The following is a 26,939-nucleotide window of genomic DNA, read 5'->3' as shown; positions in this document are numbered from 1 at the left end:
CAGGCTAGCAGACACCTTGGCAAGTTTGATGAAAAAATAAATAAATAAATGCGGTGCAAATGCAACTTCCAGCCAGCTTTAAACAGAAGATAAACTATTGATGTTGCAACATTCCAAAATAAGGAAACAATTAAGATAATGAAATTTAATTAAACATTTCCAAAGTTAATTATGTTCACCCTCCCAAAAAAAAGAAGTAAAAAAACCAACAAAAACATTAATTTGGCTCATTGTTTTAGGTATAAAAACACAGGCATTTACAGAAAAATATATAACATTGATGACATTTTAAAAAAAAGGAAAAAATGTGTGTCCCCGCCCCACAGTTTGTGAAACCCTGCTTAGTAAGACAAAGACAGGCAAGTTAATCGTGCTATATTATGACGTAATAGATTGTATAAGTGCATGAGATGTGATTGCCTATACATGCGAGCTATTCTGTGCGGATAAACAGGGAAGGTGGGAATCACATAATAGGAGAGGCGGGGGGGAGGAGGGACGAATGGGATGGGGAAGTGAGGCAGGGAACGAGGGGGGAGGAGGTGGTCAAATCTGCGCATCTGTCGAGCCAGAGAGGGAGAGAGTGAGCAAGGCGAGTCGAGCAGGATGAGGACAGCGACGCTGAGGATGATTCACCCGTCGACGCCGGGATGGGAGACGCCAGAACCGCCACGAGCCGGAGCGACGAGCCGTGAGGGAGGAGCCGCGCCGCTCAGACGACATGGAGGCGCGTAGGAGCCGCTGAGGGAGAGAGTCTCTTTATTGTAGCCGAGCAGCATCATCAGCACCATTCGTCCGACCGACCTGAGCGGGGAGGAAGAGGAGGTGGAGGAAGAGGACGAGGAGGAGGAGGAAGGGAGGGCGGCGGAGATGGGCTCCCACGTTGCTCAGACCCTGCGTCAGGGCGTTTGGGCGTCCCTGACCGGGGGCTGGTACCACGACCCGGAGCAGAAGAAATTCAACAACTCCTGCCACCTCTATCTGTGGATCTTCCTGCTCATGCTGCCGTTGTCTCTTCATCTGGTGAGTTGGGGCCTTTTTTTTTTTTGTTTGTTTTTGCTTCAGTAGAACCTTTGTGATATCTTCTATTGTGTGCTTGGTGGTAAAAGGAAGGCGGCATTGTCGCAGTGTTGCCCGCTCGATGCATGCAGTGACTCGACGCATGGCTGCTCCCGCATGTGCCAGCACAAATAAACTGCTGCCATCACCGTGCACGCATGCTCATTGTGTGTGAGCCATGTAAATACTTAGCAGGGTTTCACACTCTGTGGTGATGCCGGCTGCAGACGGCCTTTTTTTTATTATAGAAAAGTAGAAAACTAAAATACCCTACTGTATTTCTTCAAATAAAGAATGGCCTTCCTCAAAGAAAGAGAGTAGACCTGCTTTCTATAGTTACTAAAAATGGTTAGTAATTGCAATGTCCACAGTTTATAGATGTTATCATTCACACATGGACGGCTAACACCTTCAAAAGCTGTTGCTAACCAAAACAGGAGCACCAACAATTAGCGCGCCAGTATGTGCCCCCCAAAATGTTGTGTGTCCATTTTTGACAAATAAAATGTCTAATTTTTCTTGACAGAAAAAAAAAAAAGATTTTAAAGGTAGCTAACATAATTCTTAGTAAGGAAAGTGTCCAATTTTAGGCTTTTTATTTTTAATATAAATATAAAGCATATGAAAAAAATCACTGCGTGAGCTGAAGTTGCACCCAATTGTCCAATACATGTTGAAGTTCAAAATGGCACCGTCCAAAATTTAAAAATTATTATTGTCATTATTATATGTGGGAAACAAATTTTTATAGTACACATGAGTAAAAATGTCCAAATTTTGGCCCATTGACTCCCATTATAAATTTTTTAAAAAAAATCATGTTTTTTTGATGCACTGTACACCTGATGTGTTATAGTGCATTTTCCGCGATTACCCAATTTATCCCTTCACTGGGGCATCAACCAAACATAATATATATATTTTTTACTTTAGAGTCATAAAAGCCATAATACACCAGATGGAGCTAGAGAGCTAATTATCATTTTTGGTTGAGCTGACTTATGTGCTTCCTATGTCCCCATTCTTATACCAAAACAAGAAAGCACGGTTGTGATCGAGAGCTCAGGCCTGTGAGCGAGTTTGGACGCAGTAACAGTGACGTGCACACGTGTATGAGTGTGTGATGAGTGTATGTGTGCACGTGCGTGAATATTCCAATTTGAATGTGTTTTTTATATAAATATATACAGATGATAGTTAGTTGTGCTCTTAGGACAATATTGCTTTTATTGTCCATAGAGGGCATCAAACACAAAACAAATAAATAAAAACTACATATGTATGGATAGATCTGATGCCACTGAACATTTTGAGTGGTCACAAGTAAAAAAAAATATTCCGAAATGACAATAGTGAGCCAAAGTTTGGCTGATTTTACTATGCCGTACAAAAAAAAAAAACATTAGAAGGGTTTTTAAACATTATTATATGAACTGCTGTTGGTAACCAAAACAGCAGGACTCGTGTTAATTACAGTGTGGAGCCTTACCACAGTTCCTTCCGCAGTTACGTGGAGACGAAACGCTATTCGCCATTAAAGACTCCATCTGTCATTGCTCCACAATGTTGTGCGTCCACTTGAGATAATTAAACGCCTCCCTCAAGAAGACGCCTGCTATTTCCAGTCCGAAAAATGAACCTGTTAGCACCAGTTCACATGTTGACACTTGAGCTCCTTTGAAGTCTGTTACTAGCCAAAACAGAAGCACTGACTGAGGCACGCATACGGTTTCTTGGACGACTAATATGTGGAGTCTTAGCACATGTTGACAAGTGGATTCTAGATTATAATAGAAAGATAATAGCAATAAGATATTTTTTTTATATTCTGAGGGCGTGGCAATTGTTGAACAATAATCAAAGTATTGGCAAAACCGGATGACAATTTTATGTCGAGGCAGTGTTTGTAGCTGCTCAATCTAAATAACAAATATGGTAACTTGTAGCCTAACTTAGTTACTTTCAAAACCAAGTAATCAGTGAAGTAACTACATTTTAATATCAAGTAATCAGTAAAGTCACAAAGTTACTTCCTCAAAGTAACTGCGGCAAAACTTGGCCATACCTTTGATTTGATGACGCAACAATTGCATGCAGGCCCTCCCTCCGACCACCATGGCCCTCAGCATCTACTGCGCCTCCGTCACCGTCTTCTTCGTGCTGGTCAAGACGGCCAACTACCGTCTGCACGTGCTGTTCGACGAGGGCGAGGCGGTGGTCCGCAGCAGCCTCTCGGACCTCAGCAGGGCCGGCGACAAGAAGAGTAACGCCGCCTCCGACGCTTGCCTGCCCACCAACATCAGGTGACTGTCAAACAAGACTTGCCCTTTGGAAAGTTGAAAAGAAAGAAAAAAAAATGGCACCAACACCTGTTGTACAGATTGACACAAAATCCCTCATGGAGGAGCCATGTACGAAACTGGACAGAAAGTTGACCATTTTGGTTTGCGGCAGCCAAAATATTAAGAACAGCTCACAGTTTACTTCTCAGCACTCAATTTATTTCTGCATTATGCACATATTATGCCTGATAGCTCCTTTTTGGGAACTATTTTAGTCACTTGTTTCTATTTTTTCCTCCTACTGCTTTTCTTTTAGATGAAATTGTGTATTTGTGATCTAGTGAATAAGAATGCAACTCAAATTATTTTCTCTTCCTTTCAAAGATTCTCGGCACAAAAAAAAAAATCAGCATATAAAACAGGCATACGTATTTTCTTCCCAATTTAAACAAATTCCCAGGTGCACGGTAATGGCCACTATTGCAAGGTTTACGTTCCAGAACCACTCACAGCGATAAGTGAAATCCTCGATACAGAAATACACTCTAGGTATGTTTTTATAATGAATTTTTTTATACAGTGTACTGACCCCTCTGTGTTTACAATAAATAACTTTTCACGATATACATCAATAATCATGTCAAAAGATGTACATTATAACATGAACCGCTTTCTGTAGGCGTAAAAAGCAGGATTACAGAGGATTTAAATTACATTCAATAATCTTCAGCAAAAACAAGGCTGAGCTTACTTCCTGTTTTCACATATATTTTGAATTTAGTGTCAAACCAAAAAAGTGTGCCACCACCTAAAGGGCGACAGTGGAATTACACACAAAATAAACAGAAGACTGTACAAAACAAACAAACAAATGGGCACCTAAGACAGAGCCTCACCTTTGTCAAATAGGAAGAGCAGCACCGTCCCAGACAGCGTTGCCATGACGATGCTGGCTCGCAAGCGTCCCAGTCAGGTGATCCAGGTGACTGTCAAGCAGACGGAAACTGACGTGGGACTGATCGGGGTGGTGAGTGGTGGTCGCCCACCGACATGAAGCTGCCACTGGTGAATTTTAACAGTATTTTTCCTCCATGTAGGAGGGCTCCAAATCAGATGAGGGGAAAATGGTAGAAGGTAATGATCATTTTGAGAATTCACCATAAATATTCTTACGGACTCTCTCCTCTGACCTTATATGTGCTTCTCTCTGATTTCCACAATTGCAGTGGCTTGCAATGCCGAATGCACCACAAAGGAGAAGCTTGGGGAGGTAGACCCGGAGCCGACCCCGGGAGAACCTCCAGACAAGGATGCCCCTCTGCTGCAGGCTCAGCAGAGGGCCTCATTCCAAAGTGAAAAACAGGAGACTCAGTCTGTGCAAGTAATCAACGACAACAAGGAGGCACCAGATGAGGGAAGACAGGAGGCGAAAGCCTGCGAGGAGAACGAGAAAGCATGCGGAGAAACATCTGAAGGTCTTCCTCCCTGCAAAGGAAATGAAGATGACGGTGTTGAGAAGGAGAGCGAGGGCCACAAGGAGCCGTCAGATGCCAACAATAACTCGCTGGAGACCCACCAGGAGTGCCCTCACGAACTCATCGACATGCCAGATCCAACTACACAGGTGCAGTGATGTCGTGCATTAAAAGGACATCACACAGTATGTATTGGTTGAGTACATACAGTACCTCCCACAAGGTGGAGAGATGGTGCTGGTAGTATAGCAAAATGATCAGATGAGGTTCTGCTAAGTGTCAGTCAGGGGGTTTAGGGGACACGATTTAATGGGTTGTTGATTTAAGTTTCATAGAAATGACTGACTGATTGACAAACCAACTAACTGATATGACTAGCTATAGAACAAACTAAATTAATGACTGACTAACTAGCTTGTTAACTAACTGACTGACTAGATAACTGAGTAAACCTAAAGCTAACCGACAAAAAAAAAGATGAACGACCAGACTGGCTGATTCCCTGACTGACAGATGAACTAACTAACTAACCAACTAACTAACCAACTAACTACCAACTTTGGCTAATTAACTAACTAAACATCTGGCTAACTGACTAACCAAATAACCAACTAACTTAGTGTCTGGTTGACTGACTACCAAGCTAGGTAACTAACTATCTGGCTAATTAACTAACTAAACATCTGGCTAACTAACTAACTAGCTAAGTAGCTATCAAACTAACTAACTAACTAGGTGACTAGAGGAGTAATGATGGTGTCTGACTAGCTAACTGACTAGCTAACTAACTAATGGACTGACTAGCTTACTAATTAACTAAGTAGTTAGCTAACTCACTAACTATCCAACTGACTGATTGACTAAACCCATATTCGTCTATTTTTAGGTCAGCGGCGTTACTAACAAGTATTTTTGTATCTTGCGTCAGGACGAGCAAGGCGAGGAGACGTACTGCTCCGATGAAATCGAAGTGGTCCTCACGGACAGTTCCGGCCCCGCCCCTTCGTCTCCTCCTCATCAGCTGGACGCCGACGGTAACGCAGTCAAGATCGTCATCACCATAAACTGCGACCCTCACACCGCCGCCCAGCTAGAGGAGAGCGTCAAGCAGAGCCTACTGGAGAACGCGCAGGTGAGATAAATGGCGGCAGGCTGAAATGTCATTTTCATGGCAGCCCTGAAACGGGAGTGATTGTGGATGCTTCTCAGGCCCAAAAGGATGCTGGCGAATGCCACATCAAGATCCCAGTCATCACTTTCGACTTGCCCGAGGACGACAAGCAACAAATGGAAGAAGCGCAAGAAAATCAAGACGCAAACTCAACAAAGGCCGATCTAACCCTGAGACAGACGGCCAGCCAAAGCGAGGAGTTCTACTTATGCAGGGACACCATCAGCTCAGAGTCGGCCACCTTGGAGCGTCCCCATCCTGGTGCGGAACAGGAACAGGAACAGGCCAGCTCGCCGCAGACCAACGGCAACACTTCGTCCGGTGTGGACGTCCACTCCCACTTCAATGCAGATGACACGGACCCTCCAGTTTCCAGCGCGGACCCTCAAGGGTTTCTGCGTCTGCCGCCTGCTTTGGGCCGCTACGGTCCCGGGGGAAGGACGCACTTACGCGGGATGAGCATGGACAGTGGGAAAGACGCCGTGTTGCTCTCGGATCGCTCTCAAAACACAGTATGTTGTCATAAGTTTTTTTGTACATGCACTTGTTTAGTTTCTCGCAAGTCAAGTCACCCGTATCCAAAGTCACCACTATATTTTGCACTGAATCAACATCTTTCATCTCGATGCCAGACCGCCATGACCACCTCCAAGTCAGACCTGGAGGCAAAAGAGGGCCAGATCCCCAACGAGTCTAACTTCTTGGAGTTCGCCTCCCTGTTGGAGTCGCTCAGTGCCCGAGGGAGCGCCAAGGAAGAAGGACCAGAAGTGAAAAACTCCGTGGAGATGGAAAAGCGTCACGCAGGCTCGTTACCGTATCTTTTCTGTCTCTTACATACAGAGATGGCAAATCCAAGTCCAGAAAGTAAAAATCCTACCACAGTTTGGCTTTAGCCCCAGGTGCTAGCTAGCTAGCTTCCTAGCTAGCTCCCATGGTGCTCGTTTACCTGCTCGGGAGCTAGGTAGCTAGCTAGCATCAAAGGCTAAAGCCAAACTGTGGCAGGGTTTTTACTTTCTGGACGTGGATTTGCCACCTCTGCTTACATATTGCTCATTTGCCATGCATACGTAGAATGTTGTGGCTTAATTTGGACTAATATACAATTATGACCTACAGGGTTTTCAAAATGTACACAGTAATGTTTTGTGACTTTAATGAGTAACTGTATTCTGATTACTTAACTTGGAAAAGTAACACATTACTTAGTTACTGGCATCCCTGTTCACATTTAGTTTTCTCACCCTTAATACTGAATATCAAATATCATAATGGCATGAACTACATTGCAGAGAACGCAAGCGCATCTTCCAGAGCAGATGACCCCAAAGAGACCAAAACGAACATCAAAGCGGAACGACCCAAACCGCCCACCAGTCTGGCTCCCGACAAGTCTGTTCTGCCGATGCACATTCCCATCGTCTCACCAGACAGGTAGACAATTAAGTTATGAATTACAGGCAGAATTTTGGACAACATTTTTGTCCTTTAATATTTGTTTAATTTTACAACAGAGCGGAAAATCAGTATTTTTTTTAATGTGTAAAAAAATTAATGAAATTGCCCAATTTCTTTTTTTTTTAATGTGTAAAATAAATAAATACATACATAAAATTGGCCTTTTTTTTTGAATGTGTAAAAAAATAAAAAAATAAAATTAAAATAAATTGGCCAATTTTCGCCTATTTTTAAAGAGCTAATAAAGGCCAATTAATCAGTCACTTTTGAGCATCACTACCACAATGCCTGTGTTTCACCTCCAGCCCGCAGACAGAAAAAGATCCCGATTACGACTCGCTGCCTTCCCAAACGTCCCAGTCGGAAAGCTCCATGCTGCAGGTCATCTGTCGGCCGGAGGCTACGAACAAGGAGGAAGCGTACACTTTCCACACTGTGCACCGTAAGACGCTAACCATCTCATATTGGTATCCAAAATGCTCATTTACCAATTCAAAGTTGTATGTTTGTTATCCCAGGAGAGAGGCCACGGAAGCTGTATGCCGAGCGAGCGCTCAACCTGCCTTTGGGGGCCGAGCTGATCACGGGCAACATGTGGTAAGACTGACCACGAAAACAGCTTGGAAACGGGCATTCTGCCTATTTCCGGACAAAATTATCTTACAAAGCCAATTAAAAGAATATCGAAGATTAAAAGAAAAAAAAAAGATAAAAAGTGGCCTTTAATAACATCCATGATGCGTGTGTTGTTTTTCTCTCTAAAAAAATACAGCATCTGTTTTAAGGGGGCAGTTCTGTCTCATGCAAATAAATCATCGTGTTGTCCAACAGTCACTTGAAAGTGGAGGATCTTGGCCCAGCCTAGCCTCCAAGTACAAGCCACTTCATAGATTAGTTGGAGTATTTTTCTTTAATTGGTCTGTGGGACAGTCAATGACATAGCCCGCGGAATTCTGCCTAGCAACAAATAGCCACGCAATCGTTTGACGTGACAAAAGTGCCAGAAAATACCCAATAAATTTCCAGGAAACTTTTGGAATATGACAGGTGAGAGGTTGAGGGCGCATCTCAATTCATTCCCCAGCATCTCCTTATACTGTGATATTGCCATTATGCATCATATTAATGTTAGCCGTGTGTGTGTGCATGTGTGTTCAGTGACCTGCTGTCCACTTCTTCCAACTCGGAGTGCCAGGACAGCATGGCGGGCGGTCACGCCGAATGTCCTTTTCAACGGCGCATTATTCCTTCGCACCGGCTACGTCCCCGAAGAACGCACCCTGAGATCTTCCAGGTGGGCATAACCATTATTTTTTTTATAGGAGTTAAAGTACAAATATTTGTAGTCCGTTTGCGGGATTTAACAATTAAATAAGTAGTAAACATTTTTCCAGCAAAAATATTCCTAAAAAAACATTTCTTAAAGATAAAATGCAGGTGTATTCTACATAAAAGGTATATAGTACATCTGAACTGCACTTAGCAAATCTACTGTACTGGATAAAAAAAAAAAAAAAAAAGTTGAAATACATTCAGTGATTGTTCACATAGCACTATCACTGATATACGCATGAAACTGATTTTGTCCCTGAAATTTTTGACTGTATGTCACAGGAGGAGGACTCTTTAGACGACTCCTCGGTGACCTCCACTCAGGAGAAGCCCGCCAGGAAGATTTACTACAAGCTCAAGCTGTTTCCTGGCAAGTGGGTGGACATTTTGTACGACAGGCTCACCTTGCTCGCCCTACTGGACAGGTAAGTGCTGCTCGCGGGAAAAGCCCGATGTCCAATTGGTGTCACTGTACAGTAAATCCCACATTCTGTGCAAAAGTTACAAATCTGTTATGTGGAGAGACCATATAAAAATTTATTTTTGTCTAGTTGAATCCTGAAAATACGCCTCCCACACCAGAGGTGCCAAATCCAGGTCCAGAAAGTAAAAACCCTGCCACAGTTTGGCTTTAGCGCCAGGTGCTATCTAGCTAGCTCCCTAGCTAGCTCCCATGGGGCTCGGGTTTACCTGCTAGGGAGCCAGCTAGTTAGCATCAGGGGCTAAAGCTTAACCGTGGCCGGGTTTTTACTTTCAGGTACTAGCTAGCTAGCTCCCTAGTTAGCTCCCATGGTGCTCGTTTACCTGCTACGGAGCTCGATAGATAGATATAGATAGTATCAGGGTCTAAAACCAAACTGTGGCAGGGTTTTTACTTTCTGGACCTGGATTTGCCACCTCTGACCCCCCCCCCTTTCCCCCCCACACACACACACTAATCACATTGTAAACATATTTCAACACCCCAAATATATGTTTAGCGGGAAAAATCCCATGATATAGTGTATGATTACTGTAATGTGAAGTTTTGTGTTTGTGCAGGAACCAAGCTGTTCTGGAGAACCTGGTCGCGGTTTTCATGGCCTTCCTGGTTTCCTTCCTCGGCTTTGTGCTGCTCAACGACGGCTGCTTCAAAGACTTCTGGGTTTTCCAGTTCTGTCTGGTCATCGCCAGCTGCCAGTACTCTTTACTCAAAGTAGGAAAAAAAGCTGAATTAATTGAAGATTAATTATTATACAAATCAAGCTGTCCATTTTAGATTGCCCATTTATACTATCGTATTTAGCTCATTCTGTGATTTTGCTCTGCAGAGCGTTCAACCAGATGCAGCTTCACCAACACATGTGAGTTACTTATCCATGGCTTAAAATAATAGTTGAACATGTGTAACACTTTTCTTTCTTTGGATGGACTGATTTAAAAAAAAAAAAAAACTTAAAAATTGGGATGCTCTAGGACGCGGGGACGATGCGTTGATGGCACTGGAATTGTAAAGATGTGCATGATATGCTAACTTGATAGACAGGTTCGACAGTAAATATACAATATCAATTTAAACATCATACCTATTGTCACAATTACAATTTTAGCACTGAAATGATAAAGTTCACAATGCTTACCATCTATCGACTGATTTATGTCGCATCTACGTATGTGCAGGGTCACAACCAGCTGGTGGCCTACAGCCGCGCGGCCTACTTCTGCATCTTCTGCGCGCTCATCTGGACGCTGGAGCAGCTCCTGCGCAGGAAAGACCTCCCCGTGTCCACCTTATACGGCGTCACCATCGTGTGCCGCGACGCGTTGCGCTTCGCGCAGAACCTCCTCGTGGGTACGGACAGACTGGGGACGCACGCTTTCCGCCTCGAGCGTCATGTCTTTTCATCAAGTCGCTGATCCGTTTCCGTAACAGGGTTCACTCACTGCTTCCCCATCACGTTCCTGGTGGGCCTTTTCCCGCAAGTTAACACCTTCATCATCTACCTGCTGGAGCAGATTGACGTTCACTTTTTCGGCGGAACAGGTCAGCTACGACATATTCGGTACACCAGCACAAAAAAAGTGAGGAAATTATGTCTATGTTATCGTTTGCTTTTATATGTTGTGACGGTATTTTTTGTTGACCAACTTTGGACAAAGGAAGTTTGGCCCCAACAGTAATGAAATGGTTCTTTGGGAGCAGAGGTGGAAAATCCATGTCCAGAAAGTAAAAACCCTGCCACAGTTTGGCTTTAGCCCCAGGTGCTTTAGCTCCCTAGCTAGCTCCCCGGGTGCTTGTTTACCTGCTAGGAAGCTATCTAGCTAGCACAAGGGGCTAAAGCCAAATTGTGGCAGGATTTTTACTTTCTGGACATGGATTTGCCACCTCCGCTCCCAAAGAACCATTTCATTACTGTTGGGGCCAAACTTCCTTTGTCTAAATTTGGTCAACACAAAAACTCAAAGCTGCCTAGCGAGCTCCCTAGCTAGCTCCCAGAGTGCTAATTTACCTGCTAGCTAGCACAAGGGGCTAAAGCCAAATTGTGGCAGGATTTTTACTTCCTGGACATGGATTTGCCACCTCCGCTCCCAAAGAACCATTTTGTTACTGTTGGGGCCAAACTTCCTTTGTCTAAATTTGGTCAACACAAAAACTCAAAGCTGCCTAGCGAGCTCCCTAGCTAGCTCCCAGAGTGCTAATTTACCTGCTAGCTAGCACAAGGGGCTAACGCCAAATTGTGGCAGGATTTTTACTTCCCGGACATGGATTTGCCACCTCCGCTCCCAAAGAACCATTTTGTTACTGTTGGGGCCAAACTTCCTTTGTCTAAATTTGGTCAACACAAAAACTCAAAGCTGCCTAGCGAGCTCCCTAGCTAGCTCCCAGAGTGCTCATTTACCTGCTAGCTAGCACAAGGAGCGAAAGCCAAACTGTCGCAGGGTTTTTTTCTTTCTGGATCTGGATTTGCCACCTCTGTTTGGGAGGCAGGCTAAAGTTTCTTTGCTGCCATTCCAGCGGCTACGAGTCTGATTTCGGCGGTGTACAGCATCCTCCGCAGCCTGGCCGCGCTGTCCCTGCTCTACGGCTTCTGCTTCGGAGCTCTCAAGGTAAACGCGTTCAACATGCCAAACCACCTGGAGGCGCTTTAAAATGTGTGTGCGTCGCAGGAGCCGTGGGACGAGCAGCACACGCCGGCCTTGTTCTCCGGTTTTTGCGGCCTTCTGGTGGTATTCTCCTACCACCTCAGTCGACAGAGCAGCGACCCCTCTGTCATGATGTGAGTAACGTTTCCACATTCAAGAAAAATCAAGTATAGCTACCTTCCTTTTGACACCGTCTCACATTGACTGGCCCCCATGAATAAAAAGAAGAAAACTCTTGTAAAATGACACAAAACAAAAGTGAAACTACTCACCCTTTGATTAGGCCTTAATTTAGCTGTCATACAAGTATATATGTGATTGTATTGCATTTATTTTTTAACAGAGGTGTCCAGAAATTAAAAACCCTGGCTCGGTTTGGTCCTGATGCTAGCTAGCTAGCTAGCTCCCCAGCAGGTAAACGAGCACCATGGGAACTAGCTAGCAAGCACCTGAAAGTAAAAACCGTGCCACAGTTTGGCTTTAGCCCCTGATGCTAGCTGGCTAGCCATTGATGCTAGCTAGCTAGCTCCCTAGCAGGTAAACAAACACCATGGGAGCTTGCTAGGGAGCTAGCTAGCTAGCATCAATGGCTAGCCAGCTAGCATCAGGGGCTAAAGCCAAACTGTGTTAGGGTTTTTACTTTCTGGACCTGGATTTGCCATCTATGATATTTAAGGGGAAAAAAAGTAATCATTTACATCTGTGATTCTCACAAGTGTTAAGTGGGCTTCCTCTAATGGTACGCAAAAGTAATACTGAATTAATTATTATGCAAGTTTGTTTATTTCGTTTTTTAAATCCAGTATTGTCTAGATTTTACTTTTCAAGTACTTTTTTTAATTTATTTATTTTTACTTTTGAAGTGATGTTTCATTAAACTTTTAAGTGCAATACATTAGCATTTAATGTTTACCGGTTTGTTTAAAAAAAAATGTTTTTATTGGAAGTGCTATTTCCATTGAACTTTTATGTGCCACACATTTTTAATAGAATTATTGAAATATTTTTCTGCATTTGTTATATTCAAGCTTTTGTTTGTTGTCGCAGTGACTGAAAGTAATATTAATTTTTAGGAATAAAAACACTGTCTTCCTTTTGAATATTTTTCAAACCAAATATTTTTACTCTTATTTCAGGAATTCAGATTAAAATGTAAAACATATTTATACACAGAGTATCCATGCAACCATATTACCTGAAGCTTCAAGGCAGACATAAAAAAAAAAAAATTTGAATTGAATTTTTATAGCTAGAGAGCTAGTTTTTTTTTCCTCACTTCGACTAAAAAGTTCCAGAACCACTGATTTATATAAATACATGTAAATGTATGTAAAATAAATAAATAACAATTTTAAATGTGATTTCCAATTCTTTCAGAGGTTGTATCAGTTAAAACAAATAAATAAAACATGCCAGTTATTTCTATTCCGTAGAGTTCACTTGCTGGGGTCGTCTGGAAGATAACTCCCCTTTCCACACCCTTCTCCTGTCTTTTGCCTGCAGGTCACTAATCAAGTCGAAAGTGATGCCCACGTTGGCGGAGGGCGAGGAAGACCAGGACCAAGACGCCAACATCGAAGACCCTCTGCCCAAGAAGCTGCAGAATTCCATGGTGAGCGACAACAATTCGATTGCTATCAAGCCTGCACTGAGAATCGTCCATGATCGGACTGCTCAAACTGCGCTCCCAGAAGCGCATCATGAATTATAAAGGATGAACAATCTCAAATGGTGGATATCCCACAGAAGGAGATTCTTCTGTCGGACGTGATCGTGTGCTCTCTCGCTTACATCCTGACCTTTGCCATCACCGCCAGCACCGTCTTCCTGTCACTCAAGGTGAGACTTCATCTGATTTTGGGGCGGCTAAAGCCCGACCGAGTATGAGTATAATTAAGTGAACTCAAGCTAACCCTCCGCTGACTCATGTTAATGTTTTTTTGGGGGTGGGTGTCAGCCCTTCGTGACCATCGTTCTATATGCGCTGGCCGGCACGGTGGGCTTGGTGACGCACTACATAATTCCCCAGCTGAGGAAGCATCACCCCTGGCTGTGGATCTCGCACCCGTTGCTCAAGACCAAAGAGTACCATCAATTTGAGCCCAGAGGTGAGACACTACGACTACTTGATTTCTATAGTGACAAATATTTAGCACCATATTTAACTCATTTTATCAAAAAGAAAAAAAAAAATTCAATTGAGGTGAAAAAAGATGTACAAGCCTGAAAACATGCGACCTCAAAATCAAATTCTCATAACAATATTTATTGAGTAATTTCAAATTTAGAGTAAAATAAATAAGAATCTGAAAAAAATATAACTTTTTTTGCTGCAGGTTAATTATAATGTTTTGTTGTCGTTTTAATTTCGTATTAGTTAATTAATTAAAAAATTTAAATCATTTGATTGTTCCACTTTTCCCCCCAAATTGTTATATTTTTATGACGTTTTACTTTCATATAACAAATTAAATAACACATTTTATTTAAAACTTGTTTATTAGAATTTTTTTTAACAATTATTCAATTTCAAATGAATGACAGTTATATTAAAATTACTTGATTATTGGCATCTGTTGTCATAAATTTAGTATTAGTATGTCAGTAAATTCAAATTGTAATTTCAATATAATTTTTTTTTTTATTCATTTAAATAATTGTAACAAAAAAAAATGCAGAATGAATGTTTTCATTCAAATTTTGCAATAAATTTGTAGAATATAATTGTAATGTAAAAAAAAAAATCGAATTAAAATTTGTTAGTTCATTGTACAATATTTTTTCTTTTTTTCTCGGAATTGAATTTCAATATAAAAAAACATTTTTATTCATTTAAATCATTTTAAAAAATCAATGCAGAATGTTTTTGTTGAATTAAATTAGTAAAATGTCATTAAAATATTGTTTAATCTCATTATATTTATATAATTGCATATCATTCTCCCTAAATGTAGCATTTCAATTTACTTTTGAATTATTTAAAAAAAAAAATTTAATCAATGCATATTTTTATTCAAATTTTGTAGTAATAATTGTTTCCAAATTTAAATTTGTTAGCTCATTGTACAATATTTTCTAATTTTATCTCTGAATTATAAATAACACCTATTAAATCTAAATAAAACTTTTTCTCAATCAATAGCCTCATTAGCCGTAGTTACTTCATCATTTTAACATGTGCATACATGTTTTTGCGGCATGCAAAAGACGATGCAGCGCTGATGTGGTTCGAGCGTCTGTACGTGTGCCTGCTGTGCTTGGAGAAGTACGTGGTGTACCCCGCCATCATCCTGAGCGCGCTCACCAACGACGGCTTCGCCCTGAGCCACCGCAAGAGGCTGGGCATCCAGTAAGATGCGCCTTACCTTTGCCAGCCTGTGGGGGGCGCTCCCATTGATGTGCATTTTGTGTTTTTTTGCCGCCCACCGCGCAGCTGCGACGTCATGCTGACTACGGTGGCCGGGATGAAGCTCCTGCGCTCGTCCTTCTGCGACCCCAGCTTCCAGTTCGTCACCTTGCTCTTCACGCTGCTCTTCTTCCACTTTGACTGCCCGCGCGCTTCCGAGAGCTTCCTGCTCGACTTCTTCCTCGTGTCCATCCTCTTCCACAAGGTGAGCGAGCGCTCGCACCTGGAAGCACACCAGAGACTTGACGTTATGTGTCACTTGATTGGATGCGTTTAAGAAAACGCCTGGAGTGTCAAATGCTTTGGGTAATGTCAAAAATAATCTTGCACTTTTATTTAATCTTTTTAGTTGACAGTTGTGTAATCTATTGACATGACAATATACGTACATTTTTAAATTCCCATCCTTTCCCTATGGGCACAGGTGTACAGCAGGGCTCTATCCTGGGGCATTGCAATATAGCTAAATGAGTTTTTAATCAATTAAAATCTGACATAATGAATACAAGATAAAATAAAAATAAAATAAAAAAACGAATACTTTTGTAAGGAGGTTTATGTTTGTTTTATTATTTAATTTAAGAAAAAATAACAATGTAATTAAAATTCTAAAAGAAAGAAATTGCTAGAAAAATATTTGTAGCAAAAAAATAAACATTTATAAAGAATAATACAAAAACTGAAAAGTACTTTTGTAATAGAAATGTTCTTGTTTAAAAATGTTATGTTTGAGTATTTTACTGTCTTTCAAGAAAGTAAATTCAAACCTAAAACATTCACTACAAGTTACCTTTACAAGATGTGCATTAAAAATAAAATTAATAAAAGTGAATTTTAAAATGCAGTTTTAAGGCAATCTCAGCCTTTGTTTAAGTTGTTGTACTTAAAGACAAGTGGAAATTAATGGGGGGGGGGGGTGGTTTGAGTAATCAACTATTTACAATGAATGACAATGAAAATAAAATCAGAATTTTTTTTCAATATGAATGTGAGTTGTGACTATATTTTGGGGTGATTTATGATAATTTAAGAAGTTGAATGATGCGTATGAATCTTTCAGAAATAAATATATGCAAAATTAGGTATTGAACTTTTTAAATCATGTTGCTTACCGGTATTTTTTTCTTTTTTTTACTTAATATTAACGTATGATATTCAGGATGAATCAAACATTGTTGTAGATTTCTGCACCGATTAAATGATAGTTATGCGATGTCCAAAACACGTAGTGCGTAGCCAAATACGGTAACCAACATATTTGAAAGTGCACACACACCAAAATCATTTTTGATACTTGTGAGGCGTACCTATAAAACCGTCTTTGCTTTGGTTGCAGATGCGAGAGCTGCTGCTAAAGCTTCACTTCATCCTGGTCTACATCGCACCCTGGCAGATCGCCTGGGGCAGCGCCTTTCACGCCTTCGCCCAACCCTTCGCCGTGCCTCGTATCCTTACAGGACCTGCTGTGCGTGTGTGTGTGTGTGTCTGTGTAATCTTGTGAGGACCAAATTTGGGGTTCTTACTATCATTGTGGGGATCACAAGTGCTTGGAGGGGACATTTTGGCCGGTCCTCACAACTCAAGACCTCTTTTTGAGGGTCAAGACTTGGTTTTAGAGTTTAGGTTTGAATTGGGTTTTGGTTGGGGTTAGGATTAGGATTAGGCAATCAGTTATGATGTATAAGGTTCGGGTAAGGGTCTAGGAAATGCATTATGTCAACAAGATGTCCCCACTAGGAATTATGAGCTAGGGGCCCACCCGTCCTTGTGGGGCCATTTTGCTGGGCTCCACAAGTTTAAACCTCTTTTTGAGGGTCAAGACTTGGTTTGGTTGGGGTTAGGGGCTAGAAAATGCATTGTGTCAATGAGATGGCCCCACAAAGATAGTAAAACAAAATTGTGTGTGTGTGTGCGTGTGTTGGCTCACGGTGAGATCCGCAGGATTGTCCTTGACGTGCGATCAGACTCGGCCATGCTGCTGCTGCAGACGCTGATCACCACCGTCTTCTACACCCCGCTGGCCCCCTTCCTGGGCAGTGCCATCTTCATCTCCTCGTACCCGCGACCCATCAAGTTCTGGGAGAGAAACTACAAGTAAGGCGAATGGGAGTGTGGGAAAAATCCATATCGCAACACAAATACATTTACTTTAGCAGCTTTACAGTTATTGTTATGCGAGTCCCCTGAGACGAGATTGCAGTAAAACCCCAAACTTCTTGTCACCTGCAGCACAAAGCGCATCGACAACTCCAACAGCCGGCTGGTGTCTCAAGTTGATAAAGAGACGGGTGAGTTTACAATGTGGTCAAAGCTCTCCACATCCAGTGCTTCTGAAATACTCCCGTTGTGTCGTTTTTTTCCCGACCTTTTCCGCCAGGTTGCGACGACAACAACCTCAACTCCATCTTCTACGAGTACCTGACGCGTTCGCTTCAGCACTCGCTCTGCGGCGATCTCATGCTGGGCCGCTGGGGCAACTACAGCGCCGGCGACTGCTTCATCCTGGCCTCGGACTACCTCAATGCCCTTGTGCACCTCATCGAGATCGGCAACGGCCTGGTGACCTTCCAGCTGCGAGGGCTGGAGTTCAGAGGTACGGAGTTCCGTCGCGATATTAGGATGCCCCAGGATAGAGCCCTGTGGTACACTAAACAGGGAACAGATGCTGCAGTTGTTTCCACTGTTGTACCCAAGTTCTTTGCCTTCATACTTGGGATAGACCGATTATCGTTGTCGATATTTGGCGTTTGGACAATAATCAGCATCGGCCTTTTTCACTGAGCGGTGAAAGCTTGTGTACGTAGCAAATTTTGTGCTGGATGTTCACAGACGGTTTTTTTTACTTGTTAACACATTTCAAACATATTTAGACAATTTTTCACTGCGAAAACCTTTTGAAACCTTTTACGAACCCTGATGAAAACCTCAAATGAGCTACATTGGCATTGCATTTGTCGCTCAGTGAGATACAGGGAACTTTTCATTCATGGATCTATTTAAATTTCCACTTTACAAAAATGATGCTGACACTGGGAACTTCCTACAATTTTCTTTTTTTAAATGCAAAAAAAATACATAAGAAATTATGTTGAAATTTTAGAATACTTTATTTACAGTAGAAACGTTTAGGGTACTATTGCTTAGTTTTTAATCTAGTTTAACACGTTGATGACCCTGGAAGGTCCCTGCAATTTTTTTAAATATATATTTTTTTAACAAAGCTGTCATTTTTTTCCTCACTATATGCTTAACTCATTTGCTCCCAAAAACGTTCTATTTTAAATATTGCCATGGTCCCAAAACGCATTTATACGTTTTTTATGTGTTTTTTTATGCTAAAGCATACAGAAGGCTTTGATGCAATCTGTGACTTGAAGAGGTCGCTTAAAGCAGTGGTAGTAATTTAAAAAAATGGCCAGCAGGTGGCAGCAGAGTATAAAAGATCAACCAGTGTCATGTTGCAACAAGCTCTTTTCCCCAGTGTTTTCAACAGGTTTGTGAATAATTATGAAAATGAGCTATATTCTAATGCTAATTTCTGCAAAATAGAAACTGATAAATATACTTTTTTTCCTGATGAAAAGAAGACACAAATCTTTCTTTTGGTAGGTTTCCATGTTTTTATAGCAATAGAACACAATATTCTGTGGGCTTTGCAAAAAAAAATCCAGTAAAACAGCCGGGAGCGAAGGGGGTTGCTTCAGTGAAAATGGCTGGGAGTCAATGAGTTAAAATCAAAACAAAGGTTTTTGTATTGTTTTTTACGCAAATATTTTCTCTTTTACTGCAAATGAATATTGGCTTGAAATATCGGTTATCGGAACTCCTTGACTACTAAAAATGGGTATCGGCCTTGAAAATCGGTCTATCACTCCTGCATACCAGGAACTTACTGCCAGCAGCGGGAGGTGGAGGCCATCACGGAGGGCGTGGAGGAGGACGACGCCTGCTGCTGCTGCGAGCCGGGCCACTTGCCCCACACGCTCTCATGCAACGCCGCCTTTAACCTGCGCTGGCTGGCCTGGGAGGTGACGGCCACCAAGTACCTGCTGGAGGGCTACAGCATCAGCGAGAACAACGCCGCCACCATGCTGCAGGTCTACGACCTGCGCAAGCTGCTCATCACCTACTACCTGAAGGTACGAGCGAGACGATTCACCTGCAGGAAATCTCTCGCTCGTCTATCGCTTCCTCATTCCAGAGCGTTATTTACTACCTGGTGCACTCCGCCAAGCTGACCGCCTGGCTCAAGGACGCCGCCATCCACGAGTCGCTGCAGTCCTACACCAAGTGGCACCACATCGAGCGAGACCCTCAGGTGTTCAGCGTCAAGATAGACGAGGACTACGTGCACTGCCTGCAAGGGGTGACGCGAGCCAGCTTCTGTAACGTGTACCTGGAGTGGCTCCAGTACTGCGCTGGCAAGATGGAGACGGTACGGATGCCAAAGCACGTGCGTTTGGTTCGTCTGAGACCCTCGCGGGTTGGAGTAAACATGGATACAAACGATATTGTTTTGGCCTGTTATCTACAAGAAAACTGCTCTGGAGCTTGACACCGCTTCAAATCGGAAAATGGTCATCTCTTGTGGACCACACTAAAAACAGTTGTGTCAAAAAGAAACCCAACGTTGGGTCAAAAATGGACCGATCCTCTACTTGGGTCTATTTGACCCAACTCTGAGTTAAGAAATGGCTCTTTTAGTGTAAAACAAAATTGGATCATTTTGTATAAAACAACCCAGGAAGTTGGGTCAAATTGACCTATGAAGTGGATTGGTCCATTTTTGATCAATAATTGGGTTACCTTTGACCCAACTGTTTTTAGAGTGCAGAATTGTTATGCTTAAGTCGCTTTTGTGACGTCACGTTGTCCCCGTTTTGACATCTGTATAAAAAAAACTTAAAAAAAAAATTAAAAAAACTAAACTTGAGAGAGAACCATTTTTACTAGGCTGTAGTTTGATCACCCACCGGTAAGAACCAGGTTCCAAGGTGCCAACAACCCTTATAGTCTAAAGTCTGTCCTTTACTTGTGTTCTCATGTTGGTTGTTTGTCTGTCCAGCCTGTCGACAGCGATGAAGACTCGCCTCTGGTGACTCTCTCGTACGCCCTGTCGGTTCTGGGAAGGCGATCCCTTGGAACGGCATCGCATAACATGTCCAACAGGTAGGTAGAATCTCTTTCTATTTCCGACCCTTTGGATTAGTCGTCCAGATCGTGCACTCTTAAAAACAGGTGGGTCAAAAGTAACCCAAGAATCGACCGATCCAACTTTTTGAGTTCCAAAATGTTGGGTGAAATTAAATTAATAACCGACAAAGCGACCCAATTTTTGGTGTCGTTTTGCGGCTTTTCATGTGACCCAACCTTTTGGGTTGTTTTAATAACCCAATTGAATTGGGTCAAAAATAAACCGACCCAACTTTTTTAGTTATGTAACCCAAAATGTTGGATGAAATGAACTTAACATCCCACAAAGCAACCCAATTTTGGGGTTAATTTAATAACCCAATTAAATTGGGTAAAAAAAAATGACCCAACTATTTGAGTTATTTACCCCAAAAGGTTGAGTCAAATTAAATTAATAACCCACAAAGCAACCTTATGTTATGGGTTGTTTTGTGGGTTATTACATTTGACCCGACTTTTTGACTCGGTTCCCTTTTCGGCCCAATTTGGATTATTTTTGAACCAACTGTTTTTAGAGTGTGGTGACCCAAAAGTAAATGGCGGGGTTCATCCAAAATTTGTCTTCAGCTCTGAAGAACCCGAATCTCGATGGGATTGGATAGTGTCCAGGACTGAGTTTGTTGGATCATTCAGGTCCTGTAAACAGACCAAGACTTTACAGACACTGAAAAATGTCTAGTATCAGTTTTTTGGTTCATCCAACCATCCATCTTTTATAGTGCTTGTCCTCATTAGGGTGTCAGGAGAGGTCAAAGCTTATCCCAGGTGGCTTTGGTTGATAGGCGGGAGACAATCTGGACTGGTCACCAGTCAATCACATGGCACGTAAAGACAAACAAGGATTCAGACTTACATTTACACCATTTAGATGTGTCAAACCCAGGTCCAGAAAGTGAAAATCTTGCCACAGTTTGGCTTTGGTCCCAGGTGCTAACTAGCTAGCTCCCTAGTTAGCTCCTACAGTAGTCGTTTACCTGCTAGCTAGCATCAATGGCTAGCTAGCTAGCTAGCATCAATGCCTAAAGCCAAACTGTGGCAGGGTTTTTCCTTTCTGGACCTGGATTTGCCGCCTCTGAAACAATTTAGTCTTCAAAAGCTCCACCACAAGGGGGCATCAGAGGCACCTGAAACTTCAGAAGTTCTCTCCTTTGTTAGTCTTTTTTTTTCCCTACCCCATCAAGCCTGGAATCCTTCCTGTACGGTTTCAACACGTTGTTCAAAGGCGACTTCCGCATCGCCACCAAGGACGAGTGGGTTTTCGCCGATCTTGACCTCTTGCAGAAGGTGGTGGCTCCCGCAGTCAGAATGAGCCTGAAGCTACATCAGGTACGGGAATACTCCCATTACCCATAATACCCTGCTGCATGTCCTTCAAGATCTTCAAAATCTTGACTAAAATTATTCACTCCCAGGACCACTTCACATGTCTGGAGGAGACTGAGGAGGCGTCCATCTTGTACGAGGCCATCACAAACTACCGCAGCAGTCTGGTCATTTGCCACGAGAGCGACCCGGCCTGGCGCAAAGCGGTGCTGTCCAGCCGCGACACGCTGCTCACGCTGCGCCACATGGTGGACGACGGCACGGACGAGTACAAGATCATCATGCTCTATAAGCGCCACCTCAGCTTCAAAGTCATCAAGGTAACAACAGAAACCGTCCACGGGACGTTTGTTTATACATGCTAGCTAGCTAGCTAGCATCAGGGGCTAAATCCAAACTGTGGTCGGGTTTTTACTTTCAGGTGCTAGCTAGCTAGCTAGCTCCCACGGTGCTCTGTACATCGCAAATTCTCACCGCACCGCTTCCTCAAATCTCTCGGTAGATCAACAAGGAGTGCGTGCGAGGCTTGTGGGCGGGCCAGCAGCAAGAACTGATCTTCTTACGGAACCGCAACCCAGAGCGTGGCAGCATCCAGAACTCCAAGCAGGCGCTGAGGAACATGGTCAACTCGTCGTGCGACCAGCCGCTGGGCTACCCCATGTACGTGCGGCCCGAGAGCCGAAGACAACCGAGAGATGTCCTGGAGTTTGACGTCTGTTGCTTTGTGGTGTCGGTCCAGGTACGTGTCGCCGCTGACGACGTCATACGCGGGAACGCACCGGACGCTACGCACCATTGGGGGAGGGGCTTCCGGCTTGGATGCCATTCGGTCATGGCTGTGTTCCAAATGGCTCAGGTTCAACCGAACTTTCCTCTCATGTCATCCGTAGTTTATGATAGTTATTCAAATGAGGGGGCGGTCCTAAGCGTGTCTTGAGTTGGGCTGCGCTGTTGCAAACTGCCGAGAATGAGCGGGTGGGCGAACAAGTCTCGCCGGCTTGCGTGGAGACCTCCAGCAATGGACGCCCACTCGACCATTTAAAGGCAGTTTGCAACGGTGGAGCCCAACCCAAGACACGCTTAGGACCGCCCCCTCATTTGAAGCACATTTTGATCTGACAGAGCGTCTGCAGCATGAAATATATGTGAGAGCAGAGCATTTTTATTTATTGATTGATATTTATTTCTATTTATATATTTATTTTTATTTTTTGATCTCGTTTTTTATTTTTGTATTTATTTTTACTTTTATTTATTTATTTAGCAATATATATATATATATTTTGTTGTTATTTCTATTTCTATTTCTTTTTTGTATTTAATTTTTCAAAAAAAAATTTAATATCTGTTTTTATTTTCACTTTTATTCATTTATTTTATTTTATTTATTTAGTCATTTATTTATTTAAGAAGAGGTAAGAAGAGGAGATCATCTCTGCTGGACCATGGAGAAGAATTAAATTTTAATTTTAGAAGCGGAAGCTTTATCATCTGGCGGTAGAAAGATTTTACTACGAGTGGTATGGTGCATAAAATATATTGATTTTTGAGGTTGTGCAAAAAGTGGTACTTGAAGGGTAAAAAGTGTCAAATGAAAGTCGAGACCAGTGCTTCTCAAATGGTGGGGGGGGGGGGGGCCCAACTGGGGGCACATGTGACATCAGAGATTTTTTTTTCTCCTGGCCATACAAGAATAAAGTGTAATTGCACATCCACTACTGTAGGTGGCAGTGGCGCTCTCATTGTCAGAGATTTTTAGACACAATTGATACTATTTAGTATTTATAGTTGAGGCAGAAAGTTGGGAGGGGCGATATTTTAAAAATATTAAATCAATAATTGAGAAGCGCTGGTCTATACTAATGATATCTGATATTAGTTTAAAAATGTTGTGTGGTTAAATCATAAAAAAGGCTGAGGGTTTAGCAAAAACCTACCGGTACGAGCCTGAGCACATTTAACTCATTTGCCTGCGTGTCACATATGCCCGTTAAGAGTGCGCAAGGACAACCTGAACAGCTGCAACAGTGGCGTCAACATGGACGACGGCGACTGCGGCGCTGGCGGCTCGTCATCGCTGAGTCACAACCGGCCGTCGTCGGTCACCTCCAACAGTCTGAGCGTTTACCAGCAGAGAGCCCCTCGGACCACGCGCAGCCACCGACACCATAGCTCAGGTAGAACAACAACTGGGAGGGGGCGGAGACAAACTTAACAAAAGTTGAATAATAACCAAAAAACAATCAAAGATATAGCTTGCTAATGCTACCATTTCTATTTGCCGTCGTACGCAGCCAGGAGAGAGTATCGCAGCAGGTCAGTGCAGCCTCAGACGCAGCGGCCGCCAGTCAGCAGCCAATCGGGTCCCATCGTGGACTCGGCCTCCAACCACGGCCTGGTCCAGCGTCTGTCCAACAGCCAGCTGTCCTTCAACACTTCCATAGCATCCATCTTCTCGCAGGTAAACGCATGCACGACACCGATGACTCGCGGTTCGCTTTGGCTTTTTTTTCGGTTAACGAAGCACCTTTTTTTTTTTTTTCTCAGGTGCCTCGTCTCTCGGGAACCGGCGGAATCGGCTCGCAGCTCCAGACGGCGCAGAATCAGCAGCGATCCAGCCAGGTACGAGCTTGCTACATGACCTTTGCACACGTGCTTTTAAAATACAGAGTGGCCTTTTTTTTTTTTCACCTTGAAATACTAAAGTCCATGAGAAATTCCAATCGACAAATAATTAGATGTTATCCAATAATAGCCCTGACATAAATAGTTTACTGAAGCGGTTAAGTCAATGTTAATGTTATATTTCACAATGTTTTTTCCCAGTCACATAAACATATAGATTAATACAGTATGTTGTTGTACATTAATAAATAAATAAAATAATAAATAAATAATTATAAAATAAAATATAAGGAAATAATGCTATTTAAAAATGTAAAAGGTCATGAAAATTACTGTAGATAGTTCAGTTAAATGATAATTAAATTAGTTCAAAAATTATCATTACATATTATGTAATGATATATATATATATTAAAAAAATAAATACAATTAAAAAAAAGAGCAATAATGATGACATTACCGAATGAACAATACTGAGCTCTTTTATAGGAAAAAAAATAATAATAATAATAATTATTAAAAAAAAAAATCATTACATATTATGTCTCACAATTTGAATTCAGTAAGAATGAAAAATGCCGTGAATCTAAAAATATATAAAAATGCCATTCAACAATTAAAAAGGTCACAAAATGTAATCTTGAAATAAATGATAAATAAGTAGGCTCAATAAATATAATTTAATATTATAATTTATAGTTTTGTAAATATGGACAACATTGCCACCTATTTTAAACTTCTACATGGACATAATAGTTAACTGCTGATCTCATTTGAACTCCTTTGCTAACCAAAACAGCAGCACGTTTACATCTTTCAGAAGAATAAAAAATGCGGAGACTTACATATTCCCTGATCAGCGTGAAAGCCGACCTTAAGTCATGTGACGATGACATCATTGATGTTTCTGTGGACTCTGACACGCGGTCACGCCATCATGTGATGCGCAAACATGTTTCTCATTAGGTGTCGTCATCGTCATCCACCCTGAGTCTGCTCTTCGGCAAGCGCAGTTTCTCCAGCGGCCTGGTGATCTCGGGGCTGTCGGCCGCCGAGGGGGGCAACACCACCGACACGCAGTCGTCGTCCAGCGTCAACATCGCCATGGGACCCTCACACCGGTCAGGCAGCAGGGCCACGCAGGTACGCGCAGGAGGACGCTACACGATGTGGACAAAAGTATTGCTCGTTTCTTTAAAAGGCGTAGAAAGAAGAAAACGAAAAAAAGTATGGTTTGTTTTTTTTAACTATTTTTTTGTTTTTATCAATGACTTAAAAAAACTTTTTTTTAAAGGAGCAAATTACTAGTTAATGCTACATAGCCTATAAGCTAATGATATTTTTTGTTGTTGTTGTTGTTGCTAAGCTTAGTAGTGTGGTAATAATTGTCCATTCCTTGCCTTTAATCAGTGGATGTCCGAGCCGTACGAGAGCATCGACGAGACCGTTCCCAACACCGCTATTGAGCAGCCACGTGACCAAAGCGTCAGCCAGGGATTGGACAAGACCCCCTCGGAGGACACCCCGACGACAGCTCCCGATGCCACGGATCAAAAGACTGCGTGAGAACGCACACGTTCACATTTACAGCGAGGACTGTACGACGTTCATGTCCGTGAAGAGAGCCACCGAAACGGCACATCACTCAGCACGTGCTCTCACCTTGTTCTCCGAATGTACCGTCAACTGGATACTGTCGATGAAATAAAGACAAATGTGTTTTTAAGTCAAGTCTTTCTGTGGTCTTTTGCAGGGGACTGCAGATTCTTAAAAAGTCTCAAATTTGGCATCGTGAGACTTGTGACGTTTTTTCTGATGACAAAAAAATTAATACAATTGTAATATGCCTACTTTTTAAAATTACAATGTGGGAAAAATGGTACATTTATACTGTGTTACAATACAGATAGTATGTATTACAAATTCTTCTTTGAAGAAAAATTCACTTTAAAATAAAAATATTGTAATATATTATCACTCTTGTACCTTTTTGTTCTTTTTGTGGTTTTTTTTTCTAATTACATTTCAACCTGTTTCAGAAAACCCAAATGTGCATTTAAAAATTTCTTTGTTCTGCACTCAAAGGGAAAACAAAAATTAAGTTCTTCTTTAAATGTATATTTTTTTTAAATATACGACTCATAAAAATGTGACTTGTTCTTGTTGCAACATGACTTTTTTTTTCTCCCACTCGACTTCAGTTGGACTTTTCTAACAAAACAATTTTATGTAACATAAGATGTTTTACACAACTTAAATTTTTAGTTGATAAATAAAAACTCATCTCTAAAAGCGACTTTTTCCTTGAAAAGAAAAACTTCCACTTGTTATATCAAAACTGTTATTTTAATATTTATTTCTCAGAATTTTTCGATCGACTATTCACTTTTTCTTGTGACTTTTCACCTTTAAAATTTGTTTTTGTTTACAATTTGAACTAAGACAAGACTATGTCCTTGCATTATTTTCTTATAAAAATATATATTTTATGGTTT

General features: G+C 42.0%; 1 protein-coding gene and 1 long non-coding RNA gene across 3 annotated transcripts; one reads left to right on the top strand and one right to left on the bottom strand.

Moving 5' to 3' along the window:
• The first annotated feature begins 534 nt into the window (after positions 1–534).
• Positions 535–26,418, top strand: pcnx2 (pecanex 2). The gene is made up of 40 exons (XM_086092777.1): positions 535–1,023; positions 3,157–3,362; positions 4,251–4,368; positions 4,439–4,475; positions 4,568–4,965; positions 5,745–5,948; positions 6,026–6,499; positions 6,620–6,791; positions 7,277–7,418; positions 7,748–7,884; positions 7,961–8,039; positions 8,601–8,736; positions 9,057–9,199; positions 9,816–9,969; positions 10,085–10,117; positions 10,434–10,605; positions 10,687–10,797; positions 11,770–11,861; positions 11,922–12,031; positions 13,401–13,509; positions 13,644–13,736; positions 13,855–14,005; positions 15,105–15,246; positions 15,331–15,508; positions 16,640–16,748; positions 17,268–17,397; positions 17,533–17,591; positions 17,681–17,896; positions 19,189–19,442; positions 19,505–19,738; positions 20,369–20,472; positions 21,678–21,822; positions 21,909–22,139; positions 22,322–22,479; positions 22,559–22,675; positions 23,815–23,996; positions 24,114–24,280; positions 24,367–24,441; positions 25,411–25,587; positions 25,855–26,418. The coding sequence occupies exons 1-40, from the start codon at positions 871–873 to the stop codon at positions 26,008–26,010; spliced, it is 6,258 nt and encodes a 2,085-aa protein (XP_085948903.1). The 5' UTR covers positions 535–870; the 3' UTR covers positions 26,011–26,418.
• LOC147163509 (uncharacterized) lies at positions 14,891–20,664 on the bottom strand. Of its 2 annotated transcripts, none has more exons than XR_015096857.1 (5): positions 19,520–20,664; positions 19,197–19,436; positions 17,231–17,950; positions 16,611–16,766; positions 14,891–15,526 (listed from the first exon to the last, which is right to left on the bottom strand). It is a non-coding gene; the product is annotated as an uncharacterized LOC147163509 (long non-coding RNA). The 2 variants fall into 2 exon arrangements; XR_015096856.1 differs by having other exon boundaries at positions 16,611–16,763.
• Positions 26,419–26,939: the final 521 nt, after the last annotated feature.

The sequence above is a fragment of the Leptonotus elevatus genome, chromosome 13 (genome assembly GCF_054856555.1).
Source record: "Leptonotus elevatus isolate MCC_2025b chromosome 13, RoL_Lele_1.0, whole genome shotgun sequence".
NCBI lineage: Eukaryota > Metazoa > Chordata > Actinopteri > Syngnathiformes > Syngnathidae > Leptonotus > Leptonotus elevatus.
The sequence above is the reverse complement of the archived record's forward strand: the minus strand, read 5'-3'. Positions and strand labels throughout refer to the sequence as shown.